General features: G+C 40.2%; 1 protein-coding gene across 7 annotated transcripts in view; it reads right to left on the bottom strand.

Annotated features, from left to right (window-relative positions):
* The window catches only part of KHDRBS2 (KH RNA binding domain containing, signal transduction associated 2), a 506,442-nt gene that overhangs the window by 50,026 nt on the left and 435,821 nt on the right, over nucleotides 1–20,595 (bottom strand). For all 7 annotated transcript variants that reach the window (XM_042445276.1, XM_042445272.1, XM_042445275.1 and 4 more), the window contains exon 8: nucleotides 2,497–2,555. In XM_042445276.1, the coding sequence (XP_042301210.1) occupies nucleotides 2,497–2,555 (59 nt within the window). The remainder of the gene's footprint in view (nucleotides 1–2,496; nucleotides 2,556–20,595) is intronic.

Below are 20,595 nucleotides of genomic sequence, written 5' to 3'. Positions count from 1 at the left end.
GTTTGAGCTATTTCTGACATGTTTTACATTGAAGTAAAAGTCCACGCCACCTAAAACTAGTCATGCTAGAAGTCAGCAAGGCTGTTGTGGCTAGGGGGAAAGGAATGTATCCTACTAACTGAATGGCTTGGGACAAGGCAGAAGGACAGATAACCATTTTATAAGATCTTGGAGCCTAAATCTTGTAAGCCATGAGAAATTACATATCATGAAATGAGATTTGGAACAGGCATAGAGAAGGCCTGTTCCTATTGTGGCCTGGTAGAGCAAACCATTAGAATAAAGCCAAAGTTTTAGCTCATGTTGGTTTAAAGAAATATTAATGGCTGAAGGCTGAAAAGTTATTCAAAACATCAATATGGTAAGCAGTTATTCTGAAGTCAAAAAACTCTAGTACAGTACTGCATCCGCACTGCAGAATTTTGGCCCGATCTACCAGTGCAGTGAAGGATAGGAGAGGCCCTCTCACAGCTGCAGGAGTTTACCACATACTGTGCAGCTGCAGACAAATCTAAATAGGGAGCACCAAACACAGTGTTCAAACAGTTATCAAGGAACACAAGAGACACTGCAGACTGGTTCAGCTAGAACATTCAGCAGTAGCAGAACACATTATAAACCATCCTGGGCGTAAAATGCTGTTTGAAAACACTGAAATTCTAGACCATGCCAACAACTATCAGGTCAGAATGCACTGGGAAGCCTTTGAAATCCATAAACACCTGGACAATTTCAACAGGAAAGAAGAAACCCTAAAAGTAAACAAAGTTTTGCTTCCAGTCCTGAAAAACACCAAAATTGAGACGCAGCTCATGCAAATGAAAACCACTAAGGGTCAGGGAGGTTTCCCAACAGACAAATAGACACCCAGAGGCCTTGGCATTCAACAACAGAACAATACACAAATTAACATGTAAATTGCTTTCTTTCAACCAAGAGTATATATACCCCACTCTCTCTCACACCAGCATTCTCTGAAGATGCCAGCCACAGCTGCTGGCGAAACATCAGGGGAAAAATAAACTCTTCTAGAACATGACCTCATAGCCAGAAAAACCCACAAAAACTATGGTGGTTTTTTGTTTGTTTGTTTTTGCAGTGCAGATGCAACCGAGCCAAGGGAACTCTGGGCAACATATGTTTCATGTAGACTTTTTCTAGCACCAGGTGATCTACAACTAAGCATTTAAAAATTCATCAAGACCTTGTGGCAATATTATACTAATTTACTACTTAATTCAGTGGAACTCACTTCTGAACTCACGTGCATTGAATTACACTGTAATTGTTGATTTCAATAACTGCATACAGTTCATACTTGGCCACACAATACACATCTACTCAGAAACCATGCCAATGTAGTTCCACAAGGCTTACTACCAGCAAGGTGGATATAAGACTGTAGCTTCAATCCTGTTCTGTTACGGTCAACTGAGCCTAAAGGAAACACAGATGGCTTATTCTTCTGTGTGTACGCATGTGTCTATGTGTGTATGTGCCTTCAAATTGCCTGTTGACCTATGACAGCCTCATGAATTTAATAGGGTTTTCTTAGGTAAGGAATTCAAGCCTGGAAAGAAAGTAAAGTTCCAGCAGTTGCGCCGGCAAAAAGCCAGCTTTTCCTATCCCGCCATGTCTTTATGGTTCTCTGGCAGTGCACGGCATCTAAATGCTGTGCTGCCGGAGGCCCTGGAAGCTGGCTGCCATGCGGGCAGAAGGGTGGCATGAAGCTGGGTTCCGGGTGTCATGGGGGCATGCATCATGCATATGCCATGCTCCCAAGTTGTCTAGAAGCCAGCTTTTCATGCTGGTCTGTACCAGAAATTACTTTTGAGATAACCCATACAACAAGAACAACAAATGCAACCCTGTCCGGGTTCTCTTCCCCCTCCTCTGGTAAGTTGACTCCTTTTGTTTGCAACAGTGAAAAGACTATTAATCAATTTGTAAGGAGGGGCAGAGAAAATATATGTTGCCTCACAGCAGAATTGATTCCTTGTCATCAGCTGAAGGGAAGGAATGAAGCCATACATTCAATAAATTCTTTTTGGAAAAAATGCATTTTGATTGAGGATATACGGTATCTGCTTTTAAAAAAAAGAGTGAAGCATTGTGGATACGGTATGCTATATTTTTCTATTTTAATTTAGTATTAATGTATGAACTATCAGATACACGCAACACTGTTTTCACATCTGTAAGACTGACAGCTGTCACCACAAAATACATTTGGGTACTAATCAGCATTTTCACCATTGCTTTGAAATCTGACGTACAACCATGGATTAATACCTTTAAGAAATTCTGATCAAAATGGATTTGTTCAGTTTTCTGGCCTCAGTCCCACAAGACATATTTTACCTCAGAATGACATAAATCAGCTTAGCTTGGCTGCTACAAAGGCAGAAGAGGAAGAATGTACAAGTAATTCTAGCATGTCACTGAGTGATTGGAATTCTGACTTCACACTTTTACCAAAAATAGAACAGGCCTTACCGTAGCTGTCATAAGCATCTTCACTTGCTCCATGACCATAGTCATAATATTCAGGCAGGCTGCAATAGATTCAGACAGCAAGTAAAGTTATTGCAAAAAGAAAGCTTCAAACTCCTAAATCAAAACAGCACATGAAAATGAAAGTTTGTTATTTTCCCCAGCCCCCCCAACCCCTCCCCGCCAAAAGCCACAAGAGCAATTCATTTAACTCAATCTTTAAAAGCAAAACCTGGAATGAAAAATAAAATGCTATATATTGTAGATTGCACTGCTCTTCTTCTTCTTTTCTTCAATAAAAACAACCCTTACCAGCAGTGGTCTTGCTGAAAAAACATGGAAAGAATATTTTCATGACAGATTATCCTTACAATACCTATGCAATTAGTTCCTTTCCTTCCTGTTAACTTAAACTAGGGATATAAATGATCATAGATCACATTCTCACAAGCAAGAAAGCATAATTTTACCACTTTTCTCTTCATAGTGAGAAACTCATTTAAAATTGCACAATTTTTGAAAGCTATTCATAATTTGGATCTTATTCTGTGCAAAAAAGGACACTGTTTGTGATAAAGACAGCATAATCTGCGCAGAAAATGTTGGTGCAGAAAACAAGCTTCCTGCATAGCAGATAGCATTCTTCCTTCCAGAATATGCTGTTTTCTCTGTGTGTGTGGGAGACTGTGAACTGTGAAGATTCTCACTCATCTAGGATTCTTCTTGTCAGAGTTTCCTGACCATTTCCCATACATTTTCCAAACATTTACAAATACTTTTTCCATCATTGACTTGAACTGAATATTCCAAGCAGGACTTGGAACAATCCAATCACAATAGTTCCTGATTAAAGTTTTACCATTTAAAAAGTTTCTTTTTGATTGTTTGGAATGAATTTTTGTCTTGACCTGCATGTTTCCTTTTAAGATGTGATTCATAACTAGGAACAGCTTAGATCCTAAAAGTGGATGTGAATCACTGTATCTTTCTCCTTGTGCTGTAGCAATAATATCCTAACATTTTCCCCCAAGTAAATATCCTTTGCATAATATCCTCTGTAGAGAGCTAAGAAAGTCCAGTGTGCATCACATCACTGCAGATGTGTCTGGAAGTTAAATGGTAATTTCAGGAAACCACTCTCATAGCCTAGACCTGGAAGGGCTACCATCATCACCACAGGCAGCACAGAGGGAACAGAATAGCAGCTAAAGCCATATTTCACAGATGGATGCCTTGTTGTCATCTGCAAAGCAAAGTCTGTAAAAATAATTCCCTTTGTCACACATACTCTCTGCTAATCACCATTAATTTCAGTGGCCTGCCTCTTACACCCCCCCCCCAATGTGTTAACATAGATTAGACATCAGCTCCTTTTAATATTTATTGCATTAATTTTAATTTCATTTGACACGAATTGTAAAACAAATGCCCCATCTTTAAATTGTATCTATTTTTTTCTTTCTTTCTTGGGAACTACGTATCATGTGCTTTACAGTGAGCCTTTGGTATCTGCTGGGGCTTGGTTCTGTGAACACTCAAGGCCCATTACATACAAGGTGTAGTAAAATGGTGTCCCTCATTAAAAAAAATGGCAAAATCAAGGTTTGCTTTTTGGAATTTTGGAGGGCAATATTTTTTTTAAAAGCCATGGACAGTTGAATCTGTGGATGCAGAATCCGTGGATGTGGAGGGCTGACGGTCGCAGCATTCATCCTCTCAGACAATTTTGTAGATGGTTGTTGTTAGGTCTTTGTGATAATTGAGTCACAATGTCATAGTGTTTTGGGTCTTGCCATTTATCTGCTTTGTTTTGGAAGAGGTTTGTATGTATACAGATGTGTGTATGCTCTCCCCCCTTTATTTCTCTTTGGAAACAATGATATGAATAACAGATGTTGGCAAGACATAACAATTTACTCAAATTACCGGTATTCAATAAAGGCCATGAGAGCAAGTCAACTCCTTTCCTAAGTGCAAACCATAACATCTCAGATTGTCTTTGTACAAAATGATTAGTTAATTCTAGTTAAATGGCCCAGTAAAAATTATTTTACCCCCCTCCTAGGCTGGGCAGGACACTGCACTGAAGGCCCACATATTTATTCATGGCTATCTGAGAAGATTTTGCTAGCCCAGTTTCCTTTCAGGTAGATAAGGGCAGTTAACAACAACAGACTTATTCATCAGCAATAGGAGGGGGAAGGGGAGGGGGAGGAATGCATTATCATGAAAAAGATGAGGGAAAAAATACAGATTATCATACAGTCTGCCCAGTGTTAATAACAGATGGAAATTTATAGATAATTACTCTAATTTAAATATATTTCATAACAGGATAGATTGTGATCCAATAGCATGTTTACCTAATTAGTCTGCTGCCCAGACATTAAATGCTGATGGGCAACTTCAAGATACTAGCTCTTCCCTCTTACTGTTCTTTATGTTTAAATCCAATTCAGTTGAGACAACCATCCAAACAGAAATTAACTTAACTGTCTCCTGTGACAGTGCATCAGATAGGAGTAAAGGAGGTCACACATTTCCGGGGTGTAAATGGCATCATCTTCATTGTTTATATGCAATGAGGATCAATGTGAGGAACATTTCCCAACAATCCATAGTGAAAGATAACCGTTGTGGCTCCCTTTTCCAAAAATAAACAAACATGTTATCTAGTAGCACCAATATTGATTGATACAGCTTTCAGTAAGGCTTGCATTAGGCATTCTGTACTGCTATGTGAATATCCTTGGCCATAGACCATACCTTTCCCATGGATTTTGGCCTCTTTAGCAACAGATATCAGGAGCTGACAGCTGTGACTGGCTTGATTCTACCAGTCTTGTTTTGCTGGGTCTGCCTTGATGCCTGGAATGCTGATATATGTCAACAATACCACCAATCTGCTTAACTAGGCCTGGCCAGGGTCACCCCTTCCCTACAGTAAATGAGTAACAGGAAACGGGAAGCATAATGTTTTCTATATCAGTTGGTTAGAAGCTGTCTCACTATTCTGTAGTTCTAATTATTTCCAAATTCTTCTTTGCTTCAATTCTAAGCCTTTGCTGAGGCCAGTCATACTGGCCACGATGCACCAGTACCCACTCCACTGATGCTGTTGAAGGGTGGCAGGAGTGACAGAAATATTACTTCAGATATCTGGACTTGGGGACCATCAGTTTGTGTTGGTGAATCATTCAAGTCTGTTGGGTAACTGAGATTAACTTTTACTAAGAGGTTAGAGGAGATTATCATTCTAATAAGTAAAAACTAAGTAAATAACTATGGAAGGAATTCAATATAAGCAAAATGTGGCTATTTCATTTTAAGTGTCAGTTCTGTCCTGTCCTTTGATAGGTGCATTGCTCTTACATCCAAGAAAATCAAGTTTCCTTGGCAGTCTTAATGAGAAAGAAGACACATTCTCCGCAATTAGCAATCATTAATCTGCAAGCAAAGCAAGGTGAAATTTTCTTGATAATATGTACTTATTGGAATTTTTTGCCACACACATTAGATCAATGTATTTCAACCTGTCATCTTTTTCCATGGTTGTATTTTCATTCTACCTTCTCCTCTTAGCTTCTGGGCAGCCTGTTCCTGCAATGTGAACAGTGAGTGACTTTGCAAACATTAGCTATGGCATCACATCGCTGGCAAAAAAGGTAAAGCCATTTGGCTTTTCATCCTGGCAGGGAACCCCCCAGACTACAAACCATCCTTCCTACTTTTGATGCAGGAACCTTTTTTTGGTCCACTAGGCATTTCACAGATGCTTCTGTTTTTATGCTGTCTTTACCAGCAGCTCACGGTCCAAGTAAGGTGTATAGTGGGGATCTTATGCGGCAATGGGCACCCTATGCACTGACCATGTACTGCCATTGGCTGTCTTCTCTGTTTTCAGAGACACTGTGTTTTGTATTCATGTTATCTAATTTGATTTAAATCTGAGCTTATAGTCTTGCAGACTTTTTTGACATAAACTTCTTTTATTTTTATTTTTAAAAAATATAAACTGGAATATGCATATGTAAAGAGCTCTTGTAGCACCTTTGAGACTAATTGGAAAAAAGTTGGCAGCATGAGCTTTCGCAGACTTATTATTATTATTATTATTAACCTTTATTTATGAAGCGCTGTAAATTTACACAGCGCTGTACATGCAATCTTTTTAGTTAGACGGTTCCCTGCCCTCAGGCTTACAATCTAAAAAAGACATGATACAGAAGGAGAAGGGAGTGGTTGACGAGAAAGGGTAAGAGGTCCAGCAGTTCCTCTCAACCTCCGAGGCCTGGACCAAGGCAGATGGACTGGAGGGAGGGCAAGGCTTCATAATGGATGGTTAATCATTATATGATTATGTATCTATATGAATCTATATGAATCTGAGGAAGTAGACCGAAGTCTACAAAAGCTCATGCTGCCAACTTCTTTATTTCAGTTAGTCTCAAAGGTGCTACAAGATCTCTCTAGATACTGATTCTACAGACTAACATGGCTATATCTTTGGATTCTACCACAACAATAACAAACAGCAACAAAAATACCCAAATAAACAAAGCAGGAGGCATCATGATCTGTACATCATATGGTGGTGGTCTAACATTAAAGTAAATCATGAAGACATGAATTTGGTTTGCTATGCCTCCTTGAGTGAAGTCACTTGATTAAAATTTGGTTTGGAGAAAAATAACTGGTGCATCATACTTAAACCATGGTTATATTCAATCTTATTTGAAGCTTCACAAATTGATCTGTCTATCTATCTATCTATCTATCTATCTATCTATCTATCTATCTATCTATCTGATTTCAGTCATGCTCTGCTGGAGTGTTTCTCATCCTTTTACCCTCCAGATGTTTTGAACTTTAGCATCTCTAATCTTATGGTCTATGGCCTTGCTGTTTGGCCTCCTAGGAACTGAGGTTGAACCCATTACTTTGACTGGGTTATATGAGGGAAAAGAAAAGGGACAAAATCACCAGGGGAGAGGACACATTTAAACTTCCTCCACAGCAATGTTGTCCCTAAATTCACATCTACTCCTACATGTTGAAGATTGTTTGTCACTGATATTGGGGCGGGGGAGGGGGATACAGTGCTGTACTTGGGTACAAGATTGTAGTGGGTGTAAACCAGTTCTTCAGCCCTGGCAACAAGGTGGTAAAACCACTGCAAACAAGGAATCCATGGAGGGGAGCAATTCAGCATCTACCATGCTTTAAATAAGGTTCAGCGTTGGTGGAAAAGGCAGTGTGATTATGCTTACTCCATTATTCCAAAGCCTTGAGAACGGAAAGATGCAATGCCTGCTCTTTCCTTGAATTTACCTTCTGCACCAGTGGAGTTGAAAGATACAGCCATGTTAGTCTGTAGAATCAGTATGTAGAGAATGCTGTGAGACTCCAATGGTATGTAGAGAGATCTTGTAGCACATTTGAGACTAACTGAAAGAAGTTGGTAGCATGAGCTTTTGTAGACTTTAGTCTACACCTCTGATGCTTTTGGTGGAGTGGAAAAGCATCTGAGGAAGTAGACTGAAGTCTACAAAAGCTCATGCTACCAACTTCTTTAAGTTAGTCTCAAAGGTGCTACAAGATCTCTCTACATACCATTGGAGTTGGCATTCCATTAGAGCAGTGGTACTCAAATTCTTGCCCTTCTGTTTTACATTTATATGCAGATGTCAGCCCACCCCACCAAGTAGTATATGAATAAGAGTATTTTGGGGTTTTTAGTGTGCATATTTTTATTTGCAAATTTATGTATATTTATATCTCAACAATTTATAAGGAAATAGAGGGACTGAACAGATAAGAAAGGGTTCTCCCCCGGATTGTTGCGACAGCAACCACAGGGACGTAGCAACGATCCACTCCAAAAAGGAGCTGCATAATGCAGCTTCTTTCCACGCCGCTGCCAAGGTGCCATTAGAACCCTGGAGCGGCGCAGTGACATCTCTTATGCACCGTGCCATTTGGACATGGTGCACAAGGCACGTCATTGGCACACACACTGTCTGAACACGTGTGTTCCCAAAATGGCGCCCAGAGAGCATGAAGCATGCAAACGCTCTGCTCTCCCAAGTCCTAATTTTGGCCCCAGACCACCGCAAAGTGGTGGTCTGTACTGGCCCAGCATTGTTAAAATTAGAACAGTTTTATTTAAGTAAATTCAATACGTGTGTAAATTTTACACATAAAAAGAATGGGAAGAGGAGAATGAGGAACCAGAGCTTCCAATCTCATGCCCCTCTTGAGTAACTCCTGCCCCTCCTGGGGGTCCCGTCCCACCATTTGAGAACCACTATTCTAGAGTTGGGAGATCCTGCTCCGTTTGGAGGATCAGCATCAAAGGCAAAGTGAGCAGGTTATTGAAATGGATGCAGGGAACGGAACTCTCCATTCCCCCTTCCTGCTCACCTGCCAAATGTGATGAGCTTTTGATTAATTTGGTGATAAAAAGTAGTGGTGTCACACATAACTATCTGTGAGAAACAAAGCCATGCTCTTGGTTCCTTTATGCAGTGGCCAGATGGGATATCTGTTGTAAAAAGAAAGGATGGGGTGATTCCATGTGCCACACATTTTCTTTTCTGGGCACTGTATTTCTTGCTGCTGTAAACACATTACATTCAATCAGCAATTCTAAGTCACTAAAATACATTGTAAATTTGTTTAGTGAAAAACAGATGGCTTGGAGCCAAGCTGCTCCAATAACTCATTTATCAACCTTCCTTTTTTTCAGATGATTTTCAGCTAAGACTTATCCAAAAGGCAAAGAGCAACAGTTCATGAAGAATGATTTTATGATTAGCAAAAATCATTGACACAGGAACTTCAGTGCACTTTTTTTTAATCATCACTAGAATCTCAGCTTTAAGTTCAGAAGCCAAATTCTGGTACAATATTGAAACAATGAATTGTTTTCCTTTTCTTTTGGTGGAGAGAACTGAGGCTGAACACCAGCTTGTTGACTAATTCTTTCCTTGCTCTTAATATTTGCCCATAATCACAGACCCTCTTTGAAGAAATACCAACTCTTGTTACTTCTGGTTGTATTCACTGCCCCCTTACCCTTTGTAAAGGAAATCCTAGAATGGTATCTTCATAGACTTTTGGAATCAATATTCATCATGAAAGAGAAAGCTCTCTTAGCTGCTAATAGTCTTGCTTTATCTCAGCAAAACATGAGCTCCCACTCATTTATTTAAAAAAAGTATTACATACCTACAGTATAATGGGGGGATTTGTATGTAAATGTGAATAGGCTGCAGTGCCCCCAGGTAATCCTCTAGTGAGAACTTGTTAATTAACTTTCCATGGAAGTGTTGCCTCAAGGGATTTGAATGCTTGGAGACACAAATATCACCCAATTGAGATAAATGTATTTGGCTAACCTTCACATTTTCAAATGGTATATAAATGGTAATGATAGCTGTTTGCCCAGTGAAATATTCCTGTTTAAAAATATTCAAATCTAAGGCTAAAATATCTAGCCTCTGAAATACAGTAGTTTAGAAACCATGATCTTTCAGGAAAGCATGCTTCACTGCAACATGGCTTAGGTGATTTCATAAATGGAAATTTTTTTGTTGGTGCAGGGCTGCTTAAACCGCCTTATCTTGCAACAATATAATAAGGTTTAATTCATGTTACCTGAATGGTGTGACTGCCATCACAATGAGTCATATGGGTACTTACTTATATAGGAAGTCATATGTGAAAAGTTTGTGGAAAGTCTGGACAATTTCACCTATGCCAGGATAATGTACATAAAGGTACATACACAGTACCTTTCGACCATCAATGCATAACCCCAAATAGTTCTTAAGTTCATCTGGACTTTAAAAAAAGATTCACTGTATGTAATTGGTTCGCTACACAAATAATTATGGGGCACGATGGTTCCAAAGCTATATATTTCAGAGTAGAGAAAGCTGTCCTGCAGATGTAAAACTGGGAGCTATGCATGTCCTACATTCATTACACGAAGAGTAGCCATTTGCAAGCCCACATTTGAAGGCTATCTGTGCAGACTGATGAGAAAGCTGTCAGGATCATGGAGCACCTACCTAATTTGCTCCGTCTTGTTCTTTAAATGTATTTAACTTGCTTTTCATTATCAGTATTGAAGGTGGGAGAAGAAACATGAACAACTGGTGAATAAGGAAACAAGCTCGTGGTATTAATTTTTAAAATGATTAGTTGTAGTTCAGATGTCTCCAAAAATAATTGGTTAAAACACTGACTCTGTTGAATGCAAGATTGGCAGGTTGGCAGTTCGCGGCCCAGGTGCTGCATAATGGGGTGAGCTCCTGTCACTAGTCCAAGCTTCTGCCAGGAGGGGCAAGGGTTACTCAAGAGGGGCATGAGTTCGAAAGCATGCACATGCAAGTAGATAGATAGGTATTACTTCTTAGTGGGAAGGTAACAGTGTTTGGTGGAATCATGCTGGCCATATGACCACCACAGCAGTCCTTGGACAACGCTGGCTCTTTGGCTTAGTAACGGAGATGAATATCGCCCCCTACAGTTGGTTACAACTAGACATTCATGTCAAGGGGCTACTTTTACCTTTACCTTTATGTTTACACTTTAGAAACAGCTCTTTACTTTCCAATTTCTCAAAAGTAACTAAAACAATTACATTCTGATGCACTGTCTAGCACCTCCATTGATTTTTCCATGGCCTTTCCCACTTTGACACCAGAGCTCTGATGTCAGAGAAGGGAGAAAAATAATCAGATAGAGGGAATGGAGTTAGAGAATAAACCCAAGATACTTGGTTAGTCAGACTATCAGATATAATTCTGAAGATCTATAATGGAAAGGAGTTCTTCAAGAACCTTAGAGGGCACAAGTGATTTATAGAAGGAAAAAACTTTTATCTATTTCAGGGGTAGTGTATTCGATACAGTTGTGCTCATTGAATCAAATAAATGAGAGTTGGCATTTCAAAACAGTTTCAGATGATGAATGCCATAAGTAGATTGCTGTGAAGACCCATAAAATGTCATCTTTTAGACCTGCTAACTTGATTCATTCAGGAGTCTCAAAATAAAGTATGTGGAAATCTTTATTTATGAAAAGTTAGATATAAGCACAAAACCCAAAATGAATTATAGCAATGTATAAATACAGCACATGCTACTAAAACCGGAAGAATAATACAACAGAAAAAAGGGAGAGTGGTATATTACCAAAAGTATATAGTCATTCTCCATCTGTTGGCTATGTGCAGGCCTTGCTACCATATACAATTGGCTAAAAATTAACTGTCATTTATCTGTGGTTCATTAAGTCAGCCTGCCTTGTCTCTGGCTGAGCAACAGCAAGATCATATGCAATAGGTCACAGCCTCCCCAGGCTATTATCTTCTGGATACTTTGGAACACAACTCCTTTCACCCATGGCTAATGTTGATTTGGGATGATGGTTTTGTAATCAAAAACAGGTTCTTCAGGAAACCAGGCTGCAAAGGTGAATGCATGGTACCTACTAACATCAACACATGACACTCCTAACAGAGGAAGCTTAAAGATTATTAAAGACATGGTAGGGATGGCTTTATCATTCACCAAAAAGACAGTAGAAGGCTTAGGACATAGTCCTGCCATGCTACATTTATGACCCTCATTCAAGCTGATACGTATCCATTAATGGGTACTGTTGCCCAGTCAGGAATGGATCCACCTAACATCAGTAGTGTCCAGCCTACATTTTAACAGCTTATCAGGGGAAATGTCAAATGTTTTGCTGAAATCAAACTATCATATCCCCCAGCATTTTATGGATGAAAACCAGGTCACATGTGGCCAAGCCCAAGCTTGTAAATTAAGCTGTACATTAAGTGCTGCAAGGGGTACATACAAAGCTCAGGGAATCACAAGGTAGCTATGGAAAGCCTCCATACTGGCATAAAAATCTGGATGCTTCTGAATCTGGTAATGTTACTAGCTTATCTGACATTAAAAATATTGTACACATCTAAAAGACTGTTCGTAATATATAATATAGCTTAGACATTGCCAAGGACTGGGGGCTTCACTACCCTCCCATGGGATCTTGGAGGCCTGCCTACCTCAGCTGCATATCTACACCCTGCAATTGCCCCAACTTGGCAGTGGCAGTCCCAACTAATCCTCTATCACTCCACCTTTTCATCTGCTTTTAGACTGTCCCAGGTTTTATCTCCTCCTCCCATTTCCTCCCTTTGTCCCTGGCTTACTTCCATTGGTGCAAATTATGTTCAAAGTAATTTGCACCCAGTTAACTTATCAGGAAGAAGAGGAGACAAGGAAATGGTATTTTGCTCTTCCTAGCAGGCTCAGGCAAAAGCAAACTGTTGCAGCCTCTTCTATACTGTTCTTCGTCATTCATGCCTTTTGCTACCTTGACCATTCTCTTGATGTTGCTCACCCAAGTGTCCTGGTTTTCATCTGTGAAATGTTGGAGGTATGACACCCTGCTTTTGGGGGGATTTATTTTTCCCTAAAGCCCCTCCTCCTATATGGGTTTTGGGAGGCAAAGCTTTCCATTTTTCAGGGCTTTCTTGGCTCCCAAGCAGGAAGCAAACTGGAAATCACATTTTTTTGTAATTTTATTGGGGGGAGCCTGGGAGCTTTAAACCAGCTGGGGGCCACATGCAACTCATGGACTATACTTTCCTATCTTATTCAAACAATGCCTTCATGGTAACAAAAAGGGAGCCAGACTGAGAAATGTGAGGAGCGTATTACCACGTTCAGGAAACATCACATGAGGACTAGGCATGCTCACTGATCTCCAGGAGTCAAGGAATACTGAGTACCTCTGAGGAGTGAGAAGACTGGAGGGAGGCTGAGAATAAATTGACTTGCTTGAGCACTTAATTGCTGACACTATCTTGAAGGAAGGCATGGCTCACAGGCTGGAATCCTGAGCAGGAATATTCATCTTACAACATAAGAATATCCTGGAGCACTTTGTTATTTGCCTACCTTAGCATCATAGCATCATAGAGCTGGAAGAGACCCCAAGGGCCATCCAGTCCAACCCCCTGCCATGCAAGAACTCACAGTCAAAGCACCCCCAACAAATGGCCAGCCAGCCTCAATTTAAAAACCTCCAAAAAAAGAAACTCAACCACTCTCCAAGGCCACGTGTTCCACTCTCAAACGGCTCTTACTGTTAGGAAGCTCTGTACCTTACGTCTCTATTATCTTTAAATGCTAGTTTTGCTTATTTGTATTTATTTCAAATATTTTCCTTCTACGTTACTTTAATATTATTGTTTTATACCTTTTTCTATTTATGATACTACTTTTTACATTTGTTCTTGGAAACTAATAAAAAAGAAATGAATAGAACATCTGACCTTCACTCTCCAGTTTTATTCAGCTATATTTATGGAACAAAAATTAATTGGATAGAAATTAATAGAACATCTGACTTTTGCTCTCCATATTTATTTAGATATATTCAATGAATCATGTCTGTAGTGCTACACGGAGGGGGTCATGGCTAGTTATTTAGGATCTACAACCTGGCATTAAGGAAGTTCATTTGAATATATACATGCACATACACACACAAATATGCATACATATATTAGATCACTCAGGAGAAACTGTGCCAGGAAATTAAATCCCCATTAGTACTCTAGGCAATTTATCTAATAAAGAATTAGAAACAATAAGGATAATAAAATATCCAGACAGAAAATTATATTAAATTGGAGCTGACATTTTAAAAAGTTACAAAGGGCTAGCTAATGTTTAGCTGATTTATGAAGTCTATCCAGCCTTTACTACTAAGGATCGCTGCATATTCTTATAGAAGTCATTTTACATTTTCAAATTCCAGTCATTTCAAATAATAAAAACGAATTTGATATTCACTGTTGCTGTTAAATGGGAGCCTTTGAGGAGAAACCAGACTACTGGCTGTATTATCTCCTTCAGAGCTTGCAGATGATACTTTATATCCCAGTTCCCAGAATCCCCATGACCATGCTGGCTAGGGAATTCTGGAAGTTGTAAAAAAACTATGTTTCTATGCTGTGGTTCTCCAAAAAACATCCTGACTGGTTAGGACTTTTATTTGTGGTGGAAAAATTCCTTGTTGAAATAAAAACTATAGAAAGATGGAGTCACCTTTGTCAGCCAGAGAGATGGTTTTTGAAATAAAGGCTTGGAGTTTAGAAAAACTAGAGCAAAGGAATAGTGAGTGCATCTTGACCTGGATGGAAGCTGGCACCAGTAAAAAGACATAACATAAACTACTGAGATAAGGACATTCAGAAGCAAGGTTAGGAGGAAAACCACTGAACTCCTACAGGAGGGGGTAAGGAGTGATGATGCAGTTTTAATGTATGCATGTATTTCTGTTCTGATTGTAAGAATTCTGTATGTTTAAATTGTAATTAGCCAGTCAGGTGTATTGAAGAAGCTTCTTTGTCTTGAATAATATAAAAAGAGCCATTTTGTCTTGTTCGGGGCCTCAGCTTTTTGGAACTTGAATTCCACTGAGTTCATTGTTTTCCTTTGTCGACAATTGGAAATAAACTTATGGATTTTCAATTACTAGGTCCTCTTGCCAATCCTATTGCTCTGCAAATCCTAGAAATTTAAGTTTTCTGAAATTTCTGTTACAATTTATTCTAGAATAACAGAAGAAAACATATAAGCCCCTCTGAGAGCCTTTAGGGCTGAAAGGTGGGGTATAAATGCCATAAATAAATAAATAAATAAATAAATAAATAAAACTGTGGATGGGTTTTGGCATGAATGAACTCAGTTCTGTTGAGTCAGTCCAAGACTTTATGAGCTGGTCTACAGGAAGTGAATATCCCCCCATCTTGATAGTGAATATGAGGAGACTGTTTTGTAATGCCAACTAATCCTGTTTCCCCACCACTGATCAATGCACTTGTAGAGAGTATATGCTTATAGCTAGCTATTCCATGGAAAAGTCCTCCTGGTTGGCCTAGGATTCCCAGTCACGTGGAGGAGCCCAAATGTGTACATGAACATAGATGTGGGACTTTTTTCTAAACCTACCAAATGTGTAGTTGGTGAAATGTAATGGCTGGTGTATACGTGGCTAGTGGACAACAGGCCAGCCAACATGATCCTTCATTGCCTTCAGTAGAGAGCAAGTTATATATGAACCTCAATGACTCTTCCAAGCTCTTCCTAGAATATACATACATGACAGTTCAATTTTTCTTTCTTAACCACATTACAGCAGAGTATAATCAAGTCTCTTGTAAAGGTGAAAGGAAAGGCACATACATTAGAGAGCTAGTGTCACAAGGACCTAAAAAGGGGAGGTTCTGAGTCTTTCACAAGTCACCTTCTTTTCCTTCTCCTAGATATCAATGACTCCTGTTTGTGCACTTTTATTTCCAAGGTTTTAAGTCCACCTTTCATTGCAGACCAAAGCTTGACAGTGTGATTGTGGACAGGGAAAAGGGATGAAATGGATGGGATGCATTTGGAAGTAAACATAGGTAAACATGTAGGAAGTTCAAGGAACTGAGTGTAGCTATATGTTACATGGGAAAGTAAAGACTCCTGAAGGAGTACTGCTCATCTAATATGACTTGGGAGATCATTTATTTCTGACTTCACAATCTGAAGGTGAGCAACATCTTGTTATCAAATGTTCTGGGACGAATGTTTTTACATGGGGTTCAACACCTTTGAGTAGAACCCCCATTAGCCATGCTTAGAAGAGACCCACTGAAACCATAAGGAGTTACATTTGGTCATGATTAAGGACTTTAATAAATAAATAATAATAAAAATTTTTATTTGTACCCCGCCCTTCCAAACGATCAGGGCGGCTAACAAAATGCACCGAAGTGCAGACAATATACAAGATTAAAAACAACCATAATAAAACAACAATCCATAAAAACAATAAAAAGCCCCTTAGCCCGTCCTCACGGCCACGAGAGAGGAGGGAGGCCCACAGGATATTTAGTCGGGGAATGCCTGATTAAATAGGAAGGTTTTAAGACCCTTCCTAAATTGGGCCAGGGTGGAAGATGAGCGGAGCTCCGTGGGCAGCGTATTCCAAAGGGCTGGGGCAGCTGTGGAAAAAGATCTTCTGGCAGTGACAGCCAACCTAGCCCCAGGCACCTTCAGGAGTTGCTGCCCAGATGTTCTGAGGGTGCGAGGCGGAATGTACGGGGAGAGGCGGTCCTTCAGGAATCCTGGGCCCAAGCCATTTAGGGCTTTATAGGTAATAACCAACGCCTTATATTGAGCTCGGAAGCGGATGGGCAGCCGATGGAGATCTTTAAGCACAGGTGTTATGTGGCTGGTCCTGGGAGCACCAGTGACCAGCCGCGCTGCCATATTCTGCACCATTTGCAGCTTCCGAGTTTGGTATAAGGGTTGCCCCATGTAGAGTACATTACAGAAATCCAGTCTCGAAGTTACCAGAGCGTGTACAACAGTTTCAGGTCCCTCTGGGCCAGGTATGGGCGCAGCTGGCGAATCAGCCGAAGCTGATAACAGGTACTCTTGACCGTCGCATTCACCTGAGCAGTCAGGTGAAGGGACGAGTCAAGAAGCACCCCCAGACTGCGCACGGAGTCCTTCACGGGGAGCGTGACCCCATTCAGGACAGGTGGAACCACCTCCATTCCTGGACCAGGGGAACCTATCACTAGTACCTCCGTTTTCTCTGGATTAAGTTTGAGTCGGTTTTCCCTCATCCAGCCCATTACTGACTCTAGGCAGGCCACGAGAGGAGAGACGCCATCCCCAGTCACTGCATCAGTCGGAGACATAGAGAAAATGATTTGGGTGTCATCAGCGTACTGATAACCCCGCGCCGCCTCCGGTGGCTGACTTACCTCTTCTGAATTTGAGCCAAATTCATAAGCTATGCTGATTTTATTGCATGGACTTTCCCCTCAAAACGGCTTCCTGTTGCCTTTAGTGTTGAATTCTGAGTGGAAATATATCGTTAGCTAGTGCAGTTTTTTTTAATACTGACATGATATGCTGTCAATATTCCAGTCAGCAACTGAGCTGCTGAATTTTGCACTAGCTGCAGCTTCCAAGCCTTTTTCAGGGGCATAGCCATGTAGAGCACATTTAAAGTAGTCTAACCAGGAGGTCACCAGTGCATGGACTACTGTGGCTAGATTATCTCTGACCAGGAAAGGCTGTAACTCATGCACCAGTTGAAACTGGCAGCAAGCACTCCATGTCACACAATCCACTTGGCCCTCCAGGGATAAGGATGGATCTAGGAGCACTCTCTAAACTACATACCTGCTCCTTCATGGGAGTGCAATTCCATCCAGGACAGGCTGTTTACCCAATTCCTGGACTGAGAACCACCAATCCACATAGACTCTGTCTTACCAGGATTCGGTTTCACCTTACTGGCCCTCATCCAGCCCATTACAGCATCCAGGTACTGGTTCAGCACCTGCACTGCTCCATCCTCTTCTGATGACAAAGAGAAATAGAACTGAGTGTCATCAGCATACTAACAGCACTCATTATTGTTTATCACTGTTCTAAACTATTATTATCTGTAGTAGTAGTGGTGGTAATAATTGTTATGCTGAAGGGAAAATTCCTTCTTCTCTCAGGGAGAGAACTACATCATTAATCTAGGGATTTAAGTACTTGATGGAGTACCTATCCCATATCAATAACCTGTCAGTCTTTTCAGAAGTTCTGGTGAAACCCTTTCCTAAGTGCCTCCTCCTTCAGAAGTTAGGTGGATATCAGCTGCTGGAGTGAAAGCTTTGGCAGCTATGATGCTGGTGATTAAGAAATGTCCTCCTCAGAGAGGTTTATCTAGCATGACCACTGCAATATTTTACATGCTTTTTATAAAAAACAAAACAACAACAGCCATTCATTTAAAGTATTGCATTGTCTTCTTCCTCTTCTTCTTCTAAAGTAAGAATCTGCCACTGTGATATTGGTTGCTCTAATTGTTTTGGTATTTTAATGTTTTACTTTTTACTACTCTGTTACTACAACTCTACTACTCTTTTCCACCCTAATCCAAGGAGGTTGTCCTAGTCCTAAATCAGTGTCTGTTATCAGAAATGGACTAGATGAGGGAAAACAAATTGAAATTCAATCCAGATAAGATACAGATGCTCTTGACCAATTGGAAGGCAGATTGGGAAAGGGATTAAATGGAGCCACACACACCCTGATGGCAAGTTCAGTTTGGGGGTACTCCTGGACTCACCTTTGAACCGGGAGGCCCAGTTTCTGCAGTGGTCAGGTGTGCTTTTGCACATTTAAAGCTTGTGCTCCAACTGTGCACATTCCTTGAGATGCCAGATCTGGTCACGGTGATACTTGCCTTAGCTACATTCAATTTGGGCTTCTCTAATGTGCACTACATGGGGCTGCCTCTGAATATTCAGAAACTTGAGCTGTTCCAAAGTGCTGCAGCCAGACTCCAGGTACAATTCAAAGTTCTGGTTATCATTTATAAAGCCCTAGATGGCTCAGATCCAGGCTATTTGGGAGACTGTGGCTGCATCCACGCTGCAGAAATAATCCAGTTTGAGACCACTTTAACTGCCCTGGCTCAGTGCTAGGGAGTCATGGGAATTGTAGTTTTGAGACATTTAGCCTTCTCTGTTAGAGAGAGTTCTGGGACCACAATGAACAACAATTCCCAGGATTCCCTAGCACTGAACCAGGGCAGTTAAAGTGGTCTCAAACTGTATTATTTATGCAGTATGTTTTGGACCTGCATCTACCTTTATGAGCCAGCCCAGACTCTGAGATCATCAGGAGAAGCCCTTCTCTTAGTCCCACCAACACTGCAAGCACAGTTGATGGGGACATGAGAGAGGACCTTCTCAGTGGCTGCTCCTAGACTCTGGAACTCCCTTCCCAGGGAGACCAGAATGCCCGCCGCTCTTCTCCTGGTGACAGCCTAAAACCTTTTTATTCAGTCAGGATTTTAAAACATAAAGCTTTTAAAGAATGGACTTGGGGTGCTTTATTGTTTTAATTGAATTGTTTTAAAGACCTTTTATCTTGTTAAATTGCATTTTATTCTTTTTTCATGTGATTTGTTTTTAATGCTGCATTAGTTTAATTCTTTTTCAATGCTCACTTTTTGTATATTTTTAATTAACTTATTCTTTTAAATTGTGAGCAGCTTTGAGTCCCAATTTTTGGGGAAAAGCAGAACAACAACAACAACACAGGATGGTCTGTACTTATTTCAAATAAATCCTGCCATGCTGCTGCTATGGGGGGAAATTAAAAAAAACCCTGTACCTGCTGAATTTCTCCCTTCTCAACAATGTCAATAGCCCATATTTTATTTATAGCAAATTTGCCAATCTTAGTTAATTCTGGGAGTAATTTTGTTGCTGATTTAAAGGAAAGTTTTTTCTGAACCTCACAGAACAAAATGGAGAGGAAAAGAAAGATTCCCATTGCCTCAGTTAAAGGCTTTGGACTCTTAAGAAAGAAATACATGGTGGGTAACAATCTAGCAGAAACATAATGACAGGATGAAAATGCTATAACAAGAGAGAAAATCCTTCAAATGCAATAACTGATTGTAAATTCAATCTCAATGGTTGGCAGCTTTCTTGTGCCTTTCAATAAAGGTAAAATATTAAATCAGTGTTATCCGGTTTTGCAAAGAATATTAGTGCAAGTATTATACAGCAAGCTACCACATAGTTATTAACAGATGGTTTCAAGGATGTTTATCACACTATGCTCTTAAAGAGGTACTATTCCAGTGTGACTCCTCTAGCAGCCTCCTGTTGCATGCTGGGATTGGCAGTTTTAAGGAGCTGAACTTCTCTGCCTGAGGTCCCATTGCCTCAGTTAAAGGCTTTGGACTCTTAAGAAAAGAACTACATGGTGGGTAACAATCTAGCAGAAACATAATGACAGGATGAAAAGGCATAACAAGGGAGAAAATCCTTCAAATGCAATAACTGATTGTAAATTCACATCTCAAGTTGGCAGCTTTCTTGTCCTTTCAATAAAGGTAAAATATTAAATCAGTGTTACGGTTTTGCAAAGAATATTAGTGCAAGTATTATACAGCAAGCTACCACATAGTTATTAACAGATGGTTTCAAGGATTTTA

Source organism: Sceloporus undulatus, chromosome 1 (assembly GCF_019175285.1).
Source record: "Sceloporus undulatus isolate JIND9_A2432 ecotype Alabama chromosome 1, SceUnd_v1.1, whole genome shotgun sequence".
In the NCBI taxonomy this organism is placed as follows: domain Eukaryota; kingdom Metazoa; phylum Chordata; class Lepidosauria; order Squamata; family Phrynosomatidae; genus Sceloporus; species Sceloporus undulatus.
The sequence above is the reverse complement of the archived record's forward strand: the minus strand, read 5'-3'. Positions and strand labels throughout refer to the sequence as shown.